Raw genomic sequence first — 20,038 nt, forward strand, 5'->3', positions numbered from 1 at the left:
ATTTAGGAACCAATAGCTCCCTCTCTCTGAACTGTGCAACGATCTCTTTATTTGGCTTGATATTCAAAAGACGGATCCAGAGTACATGACCACACAGTAGTCTAATTGCCCTGGGGAGATAACACATGACATAGAATCATAGGACCTGGTTTCAAATCATGCCTCCTAATACTTAGCTGTGCAACTACAGACAAATCCTTTCATATCTTTGAGTTCCTACATCTGAAAAAATCTGAAAAACAGGAATAAAAATACACAAAAACTATACACATACACACAAAATTGTCTATTTTAAAGGATTAGATATCATTAACACTTCCCTTTTTTTAAACATTTTAGAGTCTGGACTATGAACAATTTCAAACTATGCAACTTGCTATAGCTGTTAAAAACAGGGCTGCGTTTCACCAGTCAGTTGTCTCTCAATATCGAATTCAGTCAACTCCTGTCAGAGTTCAGATCGTAAATGTAAAAGAAGGGATTATGTTCCATCCTGCTTCAAAGACTTTTACAGTACAGAAAGGCATAAGTTATAAAAAATTGGTCAATTATGTTCTTGGAACATACGCAGCCATTGATGAAGATACTGGCAAAACTGCATCATCTGTCAGGTAAGACTAACTTTCATGTTAATATTTGTTATTCCTTTAAACCATCTCAGTTTTAGACAACATCACAAATGAATGCATGTCATGATTTTCAAAATAATCTATTTCGTATTTAGGCTTTTTCACAAATGTGATACATGAAAATATGTACTAATAAAACCCAACATACTATCACATCTTACATCTTAATAATAAGTAGGAAATGATAGAATTTTCTTCCAAGTATAAAAATTATCTGAAGTTCTTATTTCCCCATTATTTTAAAGTATTTCATAAAATAAGAGCTATTATAAACAAAAACATAGTATTTCATTTACCCAATTATCTGATTGTATAAAAATCCTAATTAATAGAGGTTCAACTGTGATTTTTTATTAAATACTGGTAATGAAAAAAAGTTTAATCACTGACAACTTGGAAAACACATTTAAATAGTTTAATCTTTTTTTTATTTTTAGTGGGGAAATGAGGGTTAAGTCACACAGCTAATAAATGCCAAGTGTCTGAGTCCACATTTGAACTCAGGTCCTCCTAAATCCAGGGCTGGTGCTTTATCCAGTGTGCCACCTACCTGCCCCTAAATAGTTTAATCTTAATAATGTTTTTCAAGACAAATTTAATTCATATCCAAAATATACATTTAAAAATTTTCAATTAGCTACAAATTTAAATTGAATATTTGTAATTATACCACTTTAAGAAGAAGCATATAAGAACATAGGACCATGGATCTTCTAGAACTCGAAGGGACCTTGAAATCATGTGGGCCAGCAGATAAGGAAGCCACACCAGCTTTTAAAGTTTTTGAGTGGGTAAACTTTAACAAAACCTACATTTCATGCAAAAATAAATAAATAAATACCCTTTAAAGATATTTGCACCATTTTATTTTTGTTTTGTTTTTGGTTTTTGCAGGGCAATGAGGGTTAAGTGACTTGCCCAGGGTCATACCGCTAGTGTCAAGTGTCTGAGGCCAGATTTGAACTCAGGTCCTCCTGAATCCAAGGGCAGTACTTTGTCCACTGTGCCACCTAGCTGCCCCCTATTTGCACCATTTTAACAACTAACAATGTTTTCTATAAATGTCTATAAATTATCAAAGAAAAAAAAGTCACAGACTGAGTTCCTAAGGGATACGGAATGACAAGAATGGAGTAGGATTAATCAGGGGAAGCTTTCTGGAGGTGAGAGAAGTAAGAAGGATGTTTCTAGAAGAGAAAATGGCACATGAGATAAGGCACAAGCAAGTCACATAGGGGAACAGAGTAGATTAGGTCTTCTGGAATAGGGTCTAGACAGATTCCTCTGGGATCAGGAAGAAGAGAAAAAAAGGGGCAAGAGGGATAGTAAATCATGAACATTGAGAGTCAGGAGATGTCATTAGGTTTTAATATCAAGATTATAGGGAATCACTCTATCTTGTTGAGTTTGTGTCATGATGAAAATGGTGTTGTATGCATGAATTAAAAATGTAAATTCCTCTGAATTTATAATCAGAAGACCTAAGCTCAAATCCCTTAGCTTTGACACTTACTAGTTATATGACCAAGGAAAGTCATTCGAATTATTTTAACCTCAGTATTTTTATCTGGATAAAAGATATTTATTTGGCTTATCTCTTAAGGTTGCTATAGGGAAAGCAATATGATACAGTAGAAAACTCACTGCATCTAGGGTCAGAAAACCTGGATTGAACCTAGGTTTCTGAGGGACAGAACAAGAAAGTCTAGAGTCAAGAAAACAAGAGTTCAAATCCAGTCTCAGACATGTACTATCTGTGTGACCCAAGACATATCACTTAACCCCAATTTGCCTCAGTTCCTGACCTATAAAATGGGGACACACTAGAGAAGGAAATGTAGTATCTTTGCTAACAAAACCCCGTGGACAAGTCCAAGGGGTCACAAAGAGTCGTACACAACTGAACAACAGCAAAGGCATAGAAACAGCAAATGGAGTGCAATATGTTGTAAAGTGCAGGAAGTGGAGTAATGTCTTAATGAGGTGGGTTGGGCCTGGCTGTGAAGGGTTTTAAAAGTTAAACAGAGGAGTCTAGGTTTTCTCCTGGTGTCAACAAGTAGCTACTTGAGCTTATTGAAGAGGGAAGTAGCATGGTCGGAAAATCACTCTGGTAGCTTTGTAGCCAGTGGATTAGAGCGAGCAGAGACTCGAATCAGGAAGACCAATTAGGAGAACGTTACAATAGCCTAGACAAAAAATGCTAAGCCCTCAATATTCTGGGTGTGAGAAGAGAGGAGTCTAGTGCTAGAGATGTTGTGGAGGCAGAGACTGCAATATTTGGCAACTGATCAGATATGTGGGGCAAGGGAGGGCAAGAAGCCAAGGCTCACACTGACGTGATGAACAAAGGAGACTGGAAGAATACATATACCCTTGATAGAAATATGGAGTTTGAAAAAAGCGGGTTTGGGAGAAAAGATAGCAAATTCTGTTTTGAATGTGTTGAGGTTGAAATTTCTCCTGATCATTCAGTTTGAAATGATCAACAGACAATTTGTGATTCAGGACTGAAGCTCAGGAGAAGAAAGAAAAGAAAAAAAAAACTCGAGCTAGACAGATATATGAATCATCTGCATCCGGATGATAACAAAACCCATGGGAACTGATGATGTAAGAGAGACAGAGAGAAAGAGACAGTGAGGAGGATAAGAGAGACAGAGAGAAGGAGGTATAGAGAGAGAAAGAGAAACATAGAATGGAGACAGACAGAGGAGAAATGGAGAGAAAAGAGAGGCCAAGACAGAGAGAGGAGAGACAAAGAGAAAGAAAAAAGGAGGAGGAGGAGGAGGAGAGAGAGAGAGAGAAAAAAAAAGGGGGTGGGGAAATAGAGACTATGAGAGACAAGAGAGGAGGTGAGAGTGAAGAAAAAAAGACTAAGAAGGAGAAAGAGAAAGATGGAAAGGTGTGAAGAAGGGAGGGAAGCAGAAGAGCAGAGTATAGAGAAGAGGACCTTAGACAGTCTTGGGGTGATACAGATGAGGACCAACAAAAGAGGGGTCAGATGGTAAGAAGAAAATCAGGAGAGAATAGAGTCACAAGAACTCAAAGAAGAAAGAGTACTAAGAATGAAAGGGGTTGTCAAGATTGTCAAATGTAGCAGATAGGTGGAGGAGTAGGACTGAAAGAAAGCCATCAGATTTGACAAGAGATCACTGGCAACTTTGGAGAAGGCAGTTTCAATTGAGGGATGAAGTCAGATGCCAGATTGTAGAGTTGAGGAGTGAGTAAAAGAAGAGAAAGTAGAGACAACTGGAGGCATTTTTTTTAGATATTTAACGAAAAAGGGAAGGGAAATATAGTAAAATAGCTTGAAGAGATGATAGGGTCTAGTAAAGGGTTGTTTCTTTTTATTTTTTCAGGATGAGGGATGAAAGGCTATAATGAGGGAACCAATAGATTGTAAGAGGTTCAAGATGAAAGAAAGGAGGGGTGACTGAGGCAGTAATCAACCTTCGTGAAAATAACAGTGTCCTTTGATAATATGATCTTGCATAGAACTAATTAATGATTTAAATTATTTCATTTTGGAAATGTTCCACCAAAACAAACTTTTCTTTTTAAAAGCCAATGTTTTATCTCTAATTACACCATGAAAGAAAATGATTGCTTTCTAAAATCATTTTACTCCTGTGATTAAGGTCATCCTACTCCTCAACAAATGTACCTTTAAGTTATGTGGTTGATTACTATTCCAATTATAATTCATTGACATAAAGAAGAAAAACCAAGAAGCCAGGCCATGATAGACATTTAAGGATTGTGAAATTCTATTTCTTGAATAATTTGATGAAATAGTTGCATTTCAGTCCAGTTTTCTTTTCTCTAGGGTTCAAATGCTTGTTTGTGATAATTTTGACAAATAAAAGTTTCGACTTCTTTTTGTTCTTTCCATTTATATCACTGTAGTCATTAGACGTTATTATTTTCCTGGCTTTGCTAGCTTCACTCTGTATCCATTCCAATCCTTTCATGCTTCTCTGAATTCTTCATACGTCTGCTACTTTTCTCAAATGCTGATGTTACACAGTCAATGTGAAACTGTAGTTTTCAACTGAGAAAACTTAACATTTTGTAACTGCAAGAATCCTCAGGGGGGGTTGTGTTTTTTTTTTTCTGTTAAAAACAGATATGCAATGGGACGTAATGATGGCGGTTTGTTAGCCATTGATTCAAAAACTGCTCAGATTAAATTTGTCAAAAACCTTAACCGAGATTCAACATTCATAGTCAATAAGACATTCACAGCTGAGATTCTGGCGATAGATGGTAAGAAAAAAGATTTCAATTATTTTTCAAAATATCAATATAATTTACCAATAATTAAAGATTTAGAAAACCAAATCAGCAAAGGCTTTGGTTCCCAAAGTGTGTTAAATAAACAAATGATGTTTCCTTTCCACATGTATTTCAAATACTATGATAAAAGGTTTTGGAGCCAAAAAAATTGTCATAAAAATAAAATGTTGAGTCCATTTTCCTGTGCTACACTATTGTGAATTCATCAGAGACATCCTTCATGAGAGGCAGCATGATACTATGGAAAGAGGAGAGGATTTTGAATCAGAGAACCTGGCTTTAAACCCTGCTTAGGAATATGTCTACCACCTCTGTGAATTCGAACAAGTGACAAACTGTTTCGTTCTGTTTTCTCATCTGTAAAATGAAGAGGTTGGACCACATGACCTCTAAGGCCCCTTCCAGCTTTAAATCAATAATACTATGATCAGCTTGCTTCAAAAAAATTCTAAAATAATATATGACATGGTTTAGTCATAGGAGCTGCCCAGCTGAGAGAAACTCTAAAATCAGTCTGATTTAGAAGGTTGACAGTATTTTACAATTTTTTATATTTGCAAATAAAACTTCTTATGAGGACATGCCTTTGTATGTGCCAGCAGCTGCTTTTTACATTTAACTCCACAATATCACTGTTACAGATAACACAGGGCAGACATCAACAGGCACCATAACTGTTAGAGTACCAGATTTCAATGAAAATTGCCCTACAGTTTTTGCTGACAAGAGAACAGTTTGTCGTACATCTGCATCAGTTATTGTCACAGCTAAGCCTCTGCAAAACCAGCCAGACACTGGACCCTTCACATTTTCCCTGACTGAACAGCCTCTGGAAAACCAAGATATGTGGAGCATTACAACAATAAATGGTGAGTAAAATGAATTATCTTTTTAAATTTAATTTTAATTTTTTTTTCAATTCGAAAGCATTTAGGGGGGCAGCTAGGTGACGCAGTGGATAAAGGACTGGCCCTGGATCCAGGAGCACCTGAGTTCAAATTTGGCCTCAGACACTTGACACTTATTAGCTGTGTGACCTTGGGCAAGTCACTTAACCCCCATTATCCCGCCCCCCCCCCCAAAAAAAAACCCTAGCATTTAGTTTCTCTTCTTCCCACCTCTCCCACTCCAAATGAAATGAAAAATACAACCCTTATAACAAAAAGGTATAAGTCAAGCAAAACAAATACCCATGTTGGCCCTGTCCAAAAATGTGTATCTCATTTGGAATCTTGAATCCTTTACCATTCTGGTAGGAGGTGGGTAGCATGGATCATCAGTGGTGTTCTCAAATAGTGATTTGTCATTGCACTGATCAGACTTCTTAAATTGGTCAAGGTTTTTTGTTTTAACAGTGTTGTCATTGTCATTGTAACAGTTGTTCTCCTGGTTCTATTCACTTTATTCTATCCATTCATATGTCTTGCCAGGTTTCCCTGAAATTGCCCCATTTCTTATGGCAGAATAATATTCAGTTACATTGTTCAGCCTGTCCCAATTGATGGGTGCTCCCTCACCATCTAGTTCCCAGATCTTTAATGCCAACAAAAAAAATAAACTACTATAAACAGAAAATTAATTGTCCATTCACAAATTAGAAATGTTTCTTGTTCGTTTCCAGATCCCTGGCAAGAGCTCATTTACTAGGTCCTGTCCAATTACAACTGGAAAACCCCTTAAAGATCAAATACTGGGGGCAGCTAGGTGGTGCAGTTGATAGAGCACCGGCCCTGGAGTCAGGAGGACCTGAGTTCAAATCCAGCCTCAGACACTTGACACTTACTAGCTGTGTGACCCTGGGCAAGTCACTTAACTCCAATTGCCTCACCAAAAAAAAAAAAAAAAAAAGATCAAATACTGCCTGAGTAGGAAATAGCTTGGTAATGCCATGTTCTCATCATGTCACTTCTCTAGTTTAAAAAAAATGAAAAAATTAAAACCTTCCCTGGCTCCCTATTGCCTACCAAATAAAATCTGGTGATTTGATTTATGTGGACCCGGCCATGTATCTTTTCCACACTGCATAAGAGAAGCAACTAAAATATAACACCATTGTCCACATGAACTAACTTCTTTCACTCTTTGTTATCGTTGATGTTGTTCTGTTCTTTGCCTTTCTCTACACTTTCCCTGATGATCTTATCCACTCTTGTGGCTTCTCTTGTGTCATGTACCCATCCCAACTTCTCCCCATATTTTAAGTCAAGATATCTGCTGGAAATATCTACCTAGATGTATCATTAGCATAGCAAATCCAATATCACCAAAACTGACTTCATCTTCTTCCCTAAATCTAATCATCCTCCTAACTTTTCTGTTTTTATTGATCATGCCAATCTCCTCCCAGTTACACTGGCTCAAAACTATGAATTCATCTTTGGCTTCTACCACCTTCTACCATCCCTTATATCTAATCAGTTGCTAAGTCTTAACAATTAGTCCTCCCTTAAAAATATCCCTCCCACCCATCGCCTGCTTTTGGTTCCTATTCTGAATGCCTTATTAAACTCCTTGTCTTTTTTTTTTTTTTTAACCTGGATTACTATATAATCCTAACTGCTCTTCCCAACTCTAGTCTCTCTGGTCAAGTAATATTCCTGACCTATTCTGATCATGTCATTATTCTCTCCAAAAACCTGTATTAATTTCCTGTTGCCTATTGAATAAAAGTATAAATATCTGGTGCTGGTATTCAAGGCCTCCTACAATTTGGCTCCAATCTACCTTTCCAGGCTTATCTCATACTGTTCCCTCTTACATACTATATATTCCAGCCAGAGTGAACTATTTCCAATACTTTTTCTCATCCTACATTTTCCTATGCCTTTGCCCTTGCTAATGTGGTCTTGCAAGTCTAAAATCCATTCCACCCACTCCCCGCTACACCTCCATGTGTTGAGATCTTTCCCTTCTTACAAAGTACAATTCAAATGGTAACTCTTTTGTGAAGCCTTCCCTGACTTTCCAGGTAAAAGTGATCCCAAATTTCTTATACCTTATTATTGCCTGGATCTCTCCTTGACACATATTCTGCTCTCCCTTGTATCAATTATCTTTGGACAGTTCTCTTTTATTCCTCTTTCCTTGAAAGTAGGTTTGGTGCCACACATTCTTTTGTATCCCTACTATGTCTACCATGGTTTGAAAATGATAGACACTCAGTAAATATTTATTAAATGGAATGAATGACCTTCTCTCACCAAGTCAGGTTTGCACATGCTCAAAATACATGATTTCCAGCTCTAAAAAGAGATTATTTTAGCACAACCACATAAGATTTAATGCCAACCTGAGCTAAAAGTTCTGTGACTAATATCCAGGCAAAAAAAAAACCCACTAAAATATATAGAGAAAATATAAATAAACTTGCTATGATATTGAGAGGTCTACTCCTTGGAGAAAAAAATAAAAATAAAGTTCTACTTCAATCTTACAATGTCATATCAATTACAGTCCTGCAGGCAATCTCCAAAAGGCCCAAATGACTATTTAAGAATGAATAGATCAGGGGCAGCTAGGTGGCACAGTGGATAGAGCACCGGCTCTGGATTCAGGAGGACCTGAGTTCAAATCTGGCCTCAGACACTTAACACTTACTAGCTGTGTGACCCTGGGCAAGTCACTTAACCCCAATTGCCTCACTTTAAAAAAAAAAAGAATGAATAGATCATTTTGATTTTTTCTTAGATTTCCTAATCACTAGTCTGTTCTTCTGAAAGCTTAGTCAGAGTATTTGTCGGGGGCAAAAGGGGTGAACAGATGGGTTGTACTGATTTCTCTTACTCTGGCATCTTTGCTAGTCTCTAGACCATTTTAATTCAGACATTATCATTAGTACTTTAAGGCTTTCCAGGATTTGATTAACGCTACTCCCTCCACAACTTGGATATACTGTCTCATGAGTTGCTATGAACAACAACAACAACAACAAAAATCATAACCTCTGGTGATGAGCCTCTCTGAATTAAGTTTAGACAGTTTAGTCTACAGTCTGGCACAGGGCAAGAATTCTAAGCCTTTCTAACTCTGTAGGATCCACAACCTTTGGCATGCCACTAGTACAGCTTTGTAGATCAAGGGTCAGCTTCATGCCCCAATGAGGGATAAGTGGAGGACTTTACTAACAGAACAGCTAATTTGGCCTCCTTGAATATTATCATAAGAAGATAGTTTTAAATTTGTAACAGCAATCATTATCTCCCGTTGCTTTGTTTTTTTATAGGTACCTCTGCAAGACTGAGGGCCCAGAAAGAACTATCTTCTGCAATATATCCACTTTCTTTCATAGTTACAGACAGGGAAGGTATGAGTTGTGAAATACCAGAGATTCTGGAATTACGAGGCTGTGACTGTGATGAGAAGCAAATGTGTTTTGACAAGGTTCCCTCCCCAAATGTAAATCCTGATGACACTAACAGGCAAAGAGGGAAACCATCAGTAAGGCTTGGTCCTGCTGGCATTGGTCTGCTCATTCTTGGCCTTTTGATGTTACTGTGTAAGTATTACTTTCCATTATTCTATTCTAGTTATAACTTGGAAATATAATTCTGAGTATTTCCAAGCTTAAAAAATGGAGAGATTCATTTTGGAAACTACTTCTGAATGCAATATTTTTGCATATCATGTTTTTCCCCATAGTGTTATCAACAGGCAGGGGCTGACTGCTACAACTAGTTTACACATAAAATATATCAATAGCAAATATATGTGTATATATATATATATATATATATGTATATAATATTCATTTCAGTGTGAAGAACTATGACCATTTTCCAATATAGGTAATCACTGGGGGAAATGGCCTCTTAGGAGAATTTGAAGGTGTGGTTTGTCATTTGACAATAATTTTTATCTTTTCAACTCAAAGCAAATGATGTAGTTTACACATGTAGGCAACAAAACAAATTATTTAGCTCATAGTATAGCAAACAGAAGAATGGATTTGGAATAAAAAAAAAAACTGGATTCAAATCCTGCTTCAGATACTCACTAGTTTTACGACACCCCCCCCATTTAACTCCCCCAAATCACATAACCATTCAGCCTCAGTTTCCTTTTCCGTAAAATGAGATTCATAAAACTTACTATGACATTGTAATAGACAGAAAGCTGGGCCTGGAGTCAGGAAGTCTTGAGTTCAAATAATGCCTCGGACATTTGAAGCTGAGTAAGTTACTTAACCTCAATTTACCTCACGTCCTCACCTGTAAAATTAGGACAATAACAGTACCTTCCTTGTAGAGTTCTTATGAAGATGAAATGAAATATTTATAAAGTACTTAACAAAATTTAAGGCATTATATATTATTATTAGCTAGCTAACTATTTGGTGAATTAGCTATTATTATTAGCTAGGAACAAGTGCCATTATACATATAAAGAGCTACACATCAGCTATTATAGCTCTCACCAACTTCTTTTGGATGTTTAGCTATAGTCTTCAATTAACTCAAATGACCACATTTTTTTTCATTTCTTGTAGTGGCCCCTCTTCTACTACTATTTTGTGACTGTGGGGCAGGAGGTCTGCGTGGTGTTGGATCTGGATTTATTCCTGTGCCAGATGGGTCAGAAGGAACAATTCACCAATGGGGAATAGAAGGTGCCCAGCCACAAGATAAGGTATGTACCTAGTTTGTAAAATATTCATTTAAATGTCATAGAGAAAACTAGATTTGGTAGGAGGAAGGGAAGAGAAGAAGGAAGAATGGGGAGCAAAATGTAAATGGTTTGGGGCTCCCACCATGACACTTAGAGCCATCACTAGGTCTCTTAGGGTTTGCTATTCTTGAGTGAAAAAAATGAGAGAAATTATTACTCCTATAAAAATATACTTCAAAGGGGACAGCTAGGTGGAGCAGTGGATAAAGCACTGGCCCTGGATTCAGGAGGAGCTGAGTTCAAAGGCGGCCTCAGACACTTGACACTTACTAGCTGTGTGACCCTGGACAAGTCGCTTAACCCCCATTGCCCCGCAAAAAAAAAAATATATATATATATATATATATGTATATATTTCATATATTACATAATTATATTATATACATATATTATCATATGATGTATATATTATATATACTTCATGTATTTTCATCGTTTGTAGAATATTATTATATATCAATATGGTTATAGAATCAAAGCAATTCATTTTAAAATAAGCGTTTTTCTGATGGTGACTTGTAGGAGATTACAAATATTTGTGTGCCTCCAATCACAGCCAATGGAACTGAATTCATGGAACATTCTGGTAAGTGAATATTTACAAATTTTTTTTTCCTAGACAGTAAATTTGCATAATGCCGGTAGGTTTCCACAATTGTGTGCTCTATTGCCCCTTTCCCAATACATTTCTCACTGTTATCATCTAAAAATGAGAGGCAACATGTTATAGTAGATAGAAGGTCAATCTGGAAGACTGGATCTACCCAGGTTGTGATGTTATGTAACTGATCAAGTCACTTAACTTCTTAGCCCCTAACTAGGCAGTTCCCTAAAGACCATAAACTACCAAATGAGTCTTGTAATCCATAAGTATCCCAAACTCAACATGTCTAAAATATAACTCATTATCTTCACCAACTCCACAATAAAACCCACCATCCTTCCTAATTTTTGTATTTCTGTCAAAGATACTAATATCCATCAAGTCACCCAGTCTTCAAATTTGGAGTAAATCCTGACTCTACTATCCTTCTATCCCCATATCTAAATCAGTTGTCAAATAATGTCTCTAGCCAGCAGTGTTCTGGTAAATATTTAATGCATGCTTTTAAGTTTAAGCCGCATTACTAAGTTTCTCCTTTATTTTTTTAAATATAGATAACCAACAAAACAATAAAGCAAGCCCTGACTGTTGCATTTGCTGATTTCTGACTTGTAAATGTCCATACTGAAAATTTAACAGCCAGCTCCCATGAGCTGGATCAAGCTTGCTCTAGCATACCCCTGCTTTTGTCTGTCTCTGTCTCTGTCTCTGTCTCTTCTCTTTCTTTCTCTCTCTCTCTCTCTCTCTCTCTCTCTCTCTCTCTCTCTCTCTCTCTCTCTCTCTCTCTCTCTCTCTCTCTCTCTCTCTCTCCCCCCCTGCCTTCTCCCATTCTCCACACAGTTGCCAAATGAATATTCCTACTCTATACTTCTGATTCTGTTCAGAAACCCTGACACTTAAGTAGCTCCCTATTGCTTCTTTGATAAAATATAAACTCCTCTATTTGAAATTTAAAGTCCTTTCAGAGTCTAGCTCCAGCCAATTTTTTCCCGACAGATTCCACACTGATGCTTTTCAAGTACTCTACGCTCAAGCCAATTAATCGGCTTGCTATTCCCAGATGCTATACACAGCACTCCTTTTCCCACCTCCATTTATTTTTTCAGGCTGTACCATCCCCCCATGCCTGGAATGTTTTCCATCATCTTCTCTATGCTTTGGAATTCCTAGTCCACTTGAGGTCCCAGCCTGAAGTGCTACATGATCTTCCTAGTTGTTAGTACCCTCCCCCCCCAAAAAAAAATGTCTATCTTGTAATTATTTTTCATTTGCTTAGCCTATGTACATGGTTACCCCACCCCACTTCAGGTAGAATATATAAGCTCATTGAGGGCAGGGGCTGTATAATTTTTTCTTTGTATCCCCAGCACCTAACATTGTCCTGCCTACATAGATGAGGCAGCATGGTACAGTGGAAAAAACATTGATTCTGGAGTAAGAGGACTTGGATTCAAATCCTGCCACTGATACTATCTGTATGACCTTGGGCAAATTTCTTTATAATCCTAAATCTCAACTTCCTCATCTATAAAATGGGGTGTTTGAATTTAGAAGGCTGCTGATGTCCTTCCCACCTCCAGTTCTATGATCCTATCATCCTACATGGTATGCATTTAATCAATGCCACATTCCCATCATTTCCATACCATGCTGAAATGCAAGTACCTACTATGCTTTTCCACTCTCTGCCTTTCTCATGCTACTTTTTGTGTTTTCTTCCCCTATTAAAATGTAAGGTCTTTGAATATATCGAATTGAGGAATTGATCTGAATCAGTGGAAGAAAATGTTTTTGCCAAGAGTTCTTCAGATTAATAAATTCATAGGTCCAAATCAAAATTATCTTTTAAAACTATTTTTTCTAATATTCAGATATAGTTTTCAATTAATTTTAATTTCTTTTAGAGTTCTTTTTTCCCCCTAGTGATCCACTTCTGCTTCTGACAAATAGCAGCAATAGGATAAGATTATACTTCTTTAGATTTAGAATTGCATTTTCTCTTCCACTGTGGATTCAATTCCGGAATTATAACCCCAGTAATCAAAAAGTCAAACAGCAAAGGGTAAAGATAAATCATGGAACTAAACATACTTTCCTCCTACTTTTAGAAGTTTGTACAAATGCCTATGCAACAGAGACTGTCATGGAAGGAACTTCCGGTATAGAATTAACAACAAGACTTAGAGCAGCTTCAGGGTCAGGAGGAACCACAGGCATGGGAGGTGCTGGATACTCAGGAACAATGAGGACAAGACATTCCACTGGAGGGACCTTTAGGGAATGTGCTGAAGGAACAGTCAATATGAATTTCCTGGACACCTATTTCTCTCAGGTAAATGGGTCAAAATTTTTGTGACTATGGGATAAATACATCACATTGAAAGTCTTTTCTTTGGGTCCTTATCTACTTTTGCAATGAGCTCTACAGAAACCTCAAACATTTTTTTAAAAAATGTATTTCTATCTAAATTAGCTAAGATACTAAAGTGTTAATAATGCCGGGGCATGGTTCTAATAAGGTCGGTGTTATAGGTTCAGTCCCCATGTAGACCAAGAGAGTTTCATAGAGATAAAAACTGAGCTCTGATAAGTGAGCTTTCCCTTAATCCTGCCCAAACCCAGGCCTCCACTTTCCCACCATTTCCATACCGTGCAGACATACAAATAGCATGCTGTCCCTATTATCCACTCTTTCTAACAGGCCTTTATGTGTTTTCTTCCCCCATTAAAAGGTAAGGTCCTTGAGAGCAGAGACTCTCTGGCTACCTAGTATTTGTATCCCAGCATTTATACAGTACATGCCACATAGTAAATGTTTAATAAATGCTTTATCTGTCTATCATTAGAAAAAACATTGAGCTCCCTTTATGATGTCTTCATTTAATAAACCAAAGAGATAACTGAAATTCAATGCCCTCTTACTAAGGATTACTGCACTAAATAGACTTCCTAAAACTAAAGAGCCTGATTTCCTTATATTTGGAGGGGTGTTGTCATGAAAATTTCTAAGTACAACAAAGTAAAAGAAACAGCAGAGTCTCCAAGCCATAGAAAATAGGTTTATTGAGAGAGGGTACCTGTCTCACAATAATACCCCTATGATGCTAAAATGCTTATATACCTTACTATTTTTAAACAAACTCCTCCCACAATGGAATACACCCCAAGTGGTAAATGTACATAAGTTTACCATCAGAACTTGCTAGCCCCTTGGATTTCCCCTTTTCCACTTAAATGTCTCCTTAGTTGCTAAAATCTGCCAACTTGGGTTGCTGGCCACTTAGTTGCTGACCACTGAGGTGGAACCAGATGATTGCTAGTGTAATAGATGAATGTCAGTTAGATGGCTTCTAGGCTTGATAGTCATATGGAATTGGAATTTGCTCTACTAATATCTGTCTCACTCACTTCATTATTATTTGATTAAGCTACTGAAGAATACCTTAATATGTGAAATCAGAATCCTTTAGTTTATATCCTTGATTATTGCCATAGTCAAATCACTTATATCTACTTATATCTAAGGACTGGGGGAAATCTCACTCACATTATGTAAGTTTGGGTATTTATGATTGTTGGTTTTGGAGTCAGATGACCTAGCTTCAAATCTTATCTCTGACACTACCTGTGTGACTTTGGGCAAGTCACTTTACCTCCCTCAGCCTCACTTTCCTTATCTGTAATATGAAAGGGTTAGACTAATAGCCTCTAAGGTCCTTTATAGTTCTAGATATAGGATCCTATGACCTTTGCTCTGAACCACCCAAGTGAACATAAACAACACCCTTCATGAGGTAGGAAATTTTGTTCTGTACCAATATCAACACCACAACTCATGATTAAAGCCATAAAAATATATAGTTACAAAGAGTCTTAGACATCAACTAGGTCAAGAATGAATGCTCTCTACTATCCTTAACAATGATGTAATAATGAAAAAGGACTGGACTGGAAGCCAAGAGACCTAGGTTCTTGTCCTGATGTTACTATTAACTTATTGTGATTCTAAATAACTCATTTAGTCTCTTTTGGTCCAATATCTTGTCCTAATGTCTCTAAATGGTCTAAAACTGTACAGGTGTGATTCTGGTACTCTCCTTGAACACTTCCAATGATAAGAAAACAACTCACTATCTAACAAAGTAGAATGTTGCATTTAGGAATAACCATAATTGTTAGAAAGTTTATTCTTATATAGAGCAGAATTCTGCATCCCTATAACTTCTACTGATTGCTGCTTCTTCTGCCCTCTAGTATTCCACAAAAATATCTATCATTCTAAAGATGTCTGATAGTTTCTGAATGCCTTTTCTAAACTGTGGCACCTGGGACTCAACACAGTACTCCAGATGTGGGCCAACTAGCCAGAGTGCAAAACCACCCTAGCTTCCCTAGAGCTGGACCCAGTGTTTCTATCGAGGCAACTAAGAAGACATTAGATCTTTAGGCTGCCATGTCAAAAAACCATGGACAGAACAGAACAAAACAAAACAAAAAACCTGTTTACTTCTAATACACTTTCTCTTTTGAAACTTGGCTTTTAACAGTAAAAAAGAGATTTTTTAAAAAGACAACTGTGTGAAATCTAGTGACTTCAGTCTTGCCACATAACAGCTGGGGGTTGATGATATTAGGCTTAATAAGTCTTGGCACCCTCTCAGTCACATGTCAACTACATAATCCATGAAGAGAATATATAGCTTAATTATCCATGTCGGACCTCCATAAGGCTGTTTTTTAACTCATAAATACAGAGTCGCCAACTACCACAACATTTTTCTTCCTCTTGGTTTCTATAATAGGTTTCCTAGCACCGCTCCTTGTGAATCTTCATTAGTACATACTTTTACTTGAAATGGTCTGCATTTGCATTTCACTAGGAGGGTTTCATGCCTTTTACATAGCTTCAGCAATTCAGACTTTCTTCTCCTTTCTTTTCTCTGCTATGTTGTTTTCATCAAATTACCAGATTCTGGACATTAGTGTCAATTGCATTCATCTAATCAATTTTTCGCCTTGGCTTTCTTAATAATTAGAACCATTTTTTCCCTGCTGTCCATGAAAGCTACATCTTTTCTAATGTATTATAACAAAAAGGGATTCTTCTCAAGGCTGCTCATCTTACACTTAAGCTAAAAGTATAACTTAAATTTCATCAACACATCATTGGTGCATGCTTCCAGGAAGCAGACAAATACAATGCCCCTGGTTTCTGTGCTTCTTCAAAGTCCAGTCACTTATGGCTACCCTTGGAAATCCTCTTTTTAAAGTTCAAGAAATCCACGGTCATTTCTTAAGACATGGACAGTTGCTTTCAGACAATTAATTGGGTCTTTGGAACACAGAGCTTCACTTGAAGAGTATTCTATGGAAAAATATTGGGAAGGGTTTTTGGGGGGATAGGGGTTTTTTGTTTGTTTGTTTTGTTTTTACTAAGACCCTTTAACTAAAGAAAATTTGCCACTGACATAGGTAAGCATTAAGAAGCTGGTCATTACATTTTTGTTATGTAAAAATCTCTGGGGCAGCTAGGGGGCGTAGTGGATAAAGCACTGGCCCTGGATTCAGGAGGACCTGAGTTCAAATCCAGCCTCAGACACTTGACACTTACTAGCTATGTGACCTTGGGCAAGTCACTTAACCCTCATTGGCACCCCCAAATTAAAACAAAACAAAACAAAACAAAAAGTCTCTGAAAAGGTTGGGTCCTAAAATTATGAGAAGGCTAGTTCTGTACCTGTACAAAAATACAGTTCATAGGGAGCAGGAGAGCTAGAAGGTACCTTAGAGATCACCTAATTCAATGTCTGTATCTTTCAGATTGGGAAGACAATGTTATTTCTAATAGCTTAAAAACTAAAACCATCTCTTCTCCCATGTTCTTTCCCCATCCCCAACAAACTCTCACAATTCATTATCCCTGGTAACCTTTTCTTGGTAACCAGACAAGTGCGATAGCTGAGGTGAATACCAGCCACATCTGTTTTGAAGCACAGTGTCTGTGCAAAGAAGTCTGAAATGTGATTTGTATTTCAAGGATATCATTCCAGTCCTCCAATATTTGAAAGGCTGTCTTATATAAGATGGATTATACTTGTTCTGCTTGACCCTGGAGAAAATAACAAGGTCCAACATGTGATCAAATTAATTTTTTAAAATATTTCATTTTTCTCTACTTTTCTCTTTTTAGAAAGCGTTTGCCTGTGCAGAGGAAGATGATAGTCAAGGAGTAAATGACTGCCTCTTAATCTATGATGATGAAGGAATAGAACCTCCTAGTTCTCCTGTAGGCTGCTGTAGTTTTATTGCAGATGATTTTGATGACAGCTTCTTGGATTCATTAGGGCCAAAATTTAAGAAGCTGGCAGATATAAGCATGGGTATCGATGATGAAAACAAATTCTCTCAGTCACCTGGGAAAACAAACATTACTACAACTGATACACCTGGATCACAGTCCGTACCTGCCACCTCCAACAATGCTACCTGTCAGCCTACCACCAATACCATCTGTCAGCCTACTACCAATGGTACCTGTCAGCATACCACCAATGCTACCTGTCAGCATACCACCAATACCATCTGTCAGCCTACCACCAATGTTATCTGTCAGCATACCACCAATGCTACCTGTCAGCCTACTACCAATGTTATCTGTCAACCTGCTATAGGACCAACTTTCTATAGCAATGAAACTTCAACTCTCTCTGCTTCTGGGTCTGTCTTGCAGCCTGCAATTCCAATACCTGATCCTCTGCTCCAGGGTAATTTCTTGGTGACTGAGTCGTATACTGCTTCTAGTTCATTCCTGCAGCCTTCCAGTGTAGCCTTTGATCCTCGGGTCACAGAAAATATGACAGTGACAGAGAGAGTGATTTGCCCCATTCCAGGTGTTTCTGGCATTCAAGGAAACTTGCATGGTCCCACTCAGTTAGCAGGGTCATGTAATGTGACCTGCACAGAGGATCCATGTTCTTGACTGATATGAACAAAATTAATTGGAACGGAATAATGACCAAACTTGGCCATTTTGTCCTATTTCATAGTCCAAAAACATCACTGGCTATTTTTATCCAATGACTAGGATTATTACCCAAATTCTTAAACTCAGACAATAATATGTTGTTATGGTTAATATAAAAACATTACTTGAATTATGGGGATTCTGACATTAAAAAGAAACCTAGTAACATTTTCACTGGGCAAAACTGTGTGAGGAAGTTTTTAATCATTCTTTTTTTGCAATGCCAATAATGGCAGCATAGCATAGTACATAGAGAACCAACCACAGAGTGAAGAATACCTGGGTTCGAGTTCTATCTCTGACACAGACTTGCTCTATGATCATGGATAAGTCAGTCGATCTCACAGTCTACTTATACTACTCTCTAAGACACAAAGTTACAAACGAGTTGTCCATATATATTGGTGGAGGGAGTTTCCAGAGTGGGCTTTCCTTAGCTGAATAAAATTAGAGGTCCTAACAAAAAAATAATAAAGGCAAAATGAGTGGATTTATACCTCCAAAAGCAATGTAATTTAGAGAGTTCAGCTCCAACTTTGAAGGCAGGAGAAATGGGGTTTCTTCTTGATTGTCACCCTTTCTTATCCCTTGCTATTTCATAAGCATCAAAAGCTGCCTTCAGAAGCACTTTGAGCTTTTTAGGAGAGAAAAATAATAGTATTCTGTCTCATCTCTCAGTGTTGGAACACAACATTGGTGCAAAATATATATGAAGCCACTGCTTTAATGCACTGAGCTTTTGCTACATCTCCTACCATAAAATAAGCAAATTGTATACTAAGAACATGCAGGAATATTTAGGAAATTTCAGTAGTGTGTAAGCAAACTGTTGTTAATTTGTAAGCAATAGTTAATATATTCTACCACCTTGAAAGATTCCAAAGATTCCATTTTATACTTGACATTTATGGCTTCAAGTACTTCTCATAGTGGAAATGGGCCATTTATCTGGGTGTTCAGCAATAGACAGAATAGGATCATGGGGATTCTCATGATAATTGGCCCCTTATTATGACAGCCATGTTCATGAGCATCCTAAACAACCTTTCAGGAAAATTCCTCACCAAATCACTTTCTGATAAATCACATGAATGTAGCAAGGCATCATCAAGGGCCACTTTTTAAATGCTAGTGACACTAGTTCTACAGCTATAATGAATACAGCAAATTTGTGCTGTGCCAGACATGGGTGAATTAAGTTTTGAAAGGTTAGAATACATTGCCATGAAGTTGAATGTTGTTCTCTTAGTTTTTCAAGCCTTTCCATTCATTTGAGAAATCCAGCCATTAGATTATAGAGATTGGCATAGCAACTAACTCTTACATTATTTGAGATCCTAAAAGATTCCTGTCAAATGCCATTACTTCTAATTTTTCATGAAATGTAAAACATTTGCTCTTCTCTATTTCTAGACATAGTCAAGCAAATATTTTGTTACTTCATATTCAATGCAAAGCAATAGAATTTGAGAATTGGTTATTACAGAATTGTTCTCTGTAGAAGGACACCGACTCTAGGATTCAAAAGGGAAAATGGACACCTGTAGTTCCCTCTCCCATGGCCCTTAATTGATGTTTCAGTGTTGAATGAGTTAAAGACATTCAATGCAGCTGAATAAATATTTACTGAAGGCCTTCTCCAGGAGTATACCTTCCCTACTCTTTCACTGAAGAGGTAGATGTAACTTACCTTGAACTGCAAGTGTGCCACTGTGGATATAACAGCAATAGTCAAGAGAGAGCTGACATAACACTGCCATTGGGATGACCATCAAAAACAAACTGGATTGGGGCAGCTAGGTGATGCAGTAGATAAAACAC

General features: G+C 37.3%; 1 protein-coding gene across 1 annotated transcript in view; it reads left to right on the plus strand.

Moving 5' to 3' along the window:
- The window catches only part of DSG3 (desmoglein 3), a 38,260-nt gene extending 20,088 nt beyond the window's left edge, over nt 1-18,172 (plus strand). Inside the window, exons 10-18 of the mRNA XM_043977509.1 lie at nt 340-611; nt 4,756-4,895; nt 5,567-5,794; nt 9,148-9,420; nt 10,411-10,550; nt 11,112-11,175; nt 13,302-13,525; nt 17,384-17,733; nt 17,881-18,172. Of these exons, the coding sequence (XP_043833444.1) occupies nt 340-611; nt 4,756-4,895; nt 5,567-5,794; nt 9,148-9,420; nt 10,411-10,550; nt 11,112-11,175; nt 13,302-13,525; nt 17,384-17,733; nt 17,881-18,172 (1,983 nt within the window). The remainder of the gene's footprint in view (nt 1-339; nt 612-4,755; nt 4,896-5,566; nt 5,795-9,147; nt 9,421-10,410; nt 10,551-11,111; nt 11,176-13,301; nt 13,526-17,383; nt 17,734-17,880) is intronic.
- The last annotated feature ends 1,866 nt before the right edge of the window (nt 18,173-20,038 follow it).

The sequence above is a fragment of the Dromiciops gliroides genome, chromosome 1 (genome assembly GCF_019393635.1).
Source record: "Dromiciops gliroides isolate mDroGli1 chromosome 1, mDroGli1.pri, whole genome shotgun sequence".
NCBI lineage: Eukaryota > Metazoa > Chordata > Mammalia > Microbiotheria > Microbiotheriidae > Dromiciops > Dromiciops gliroides.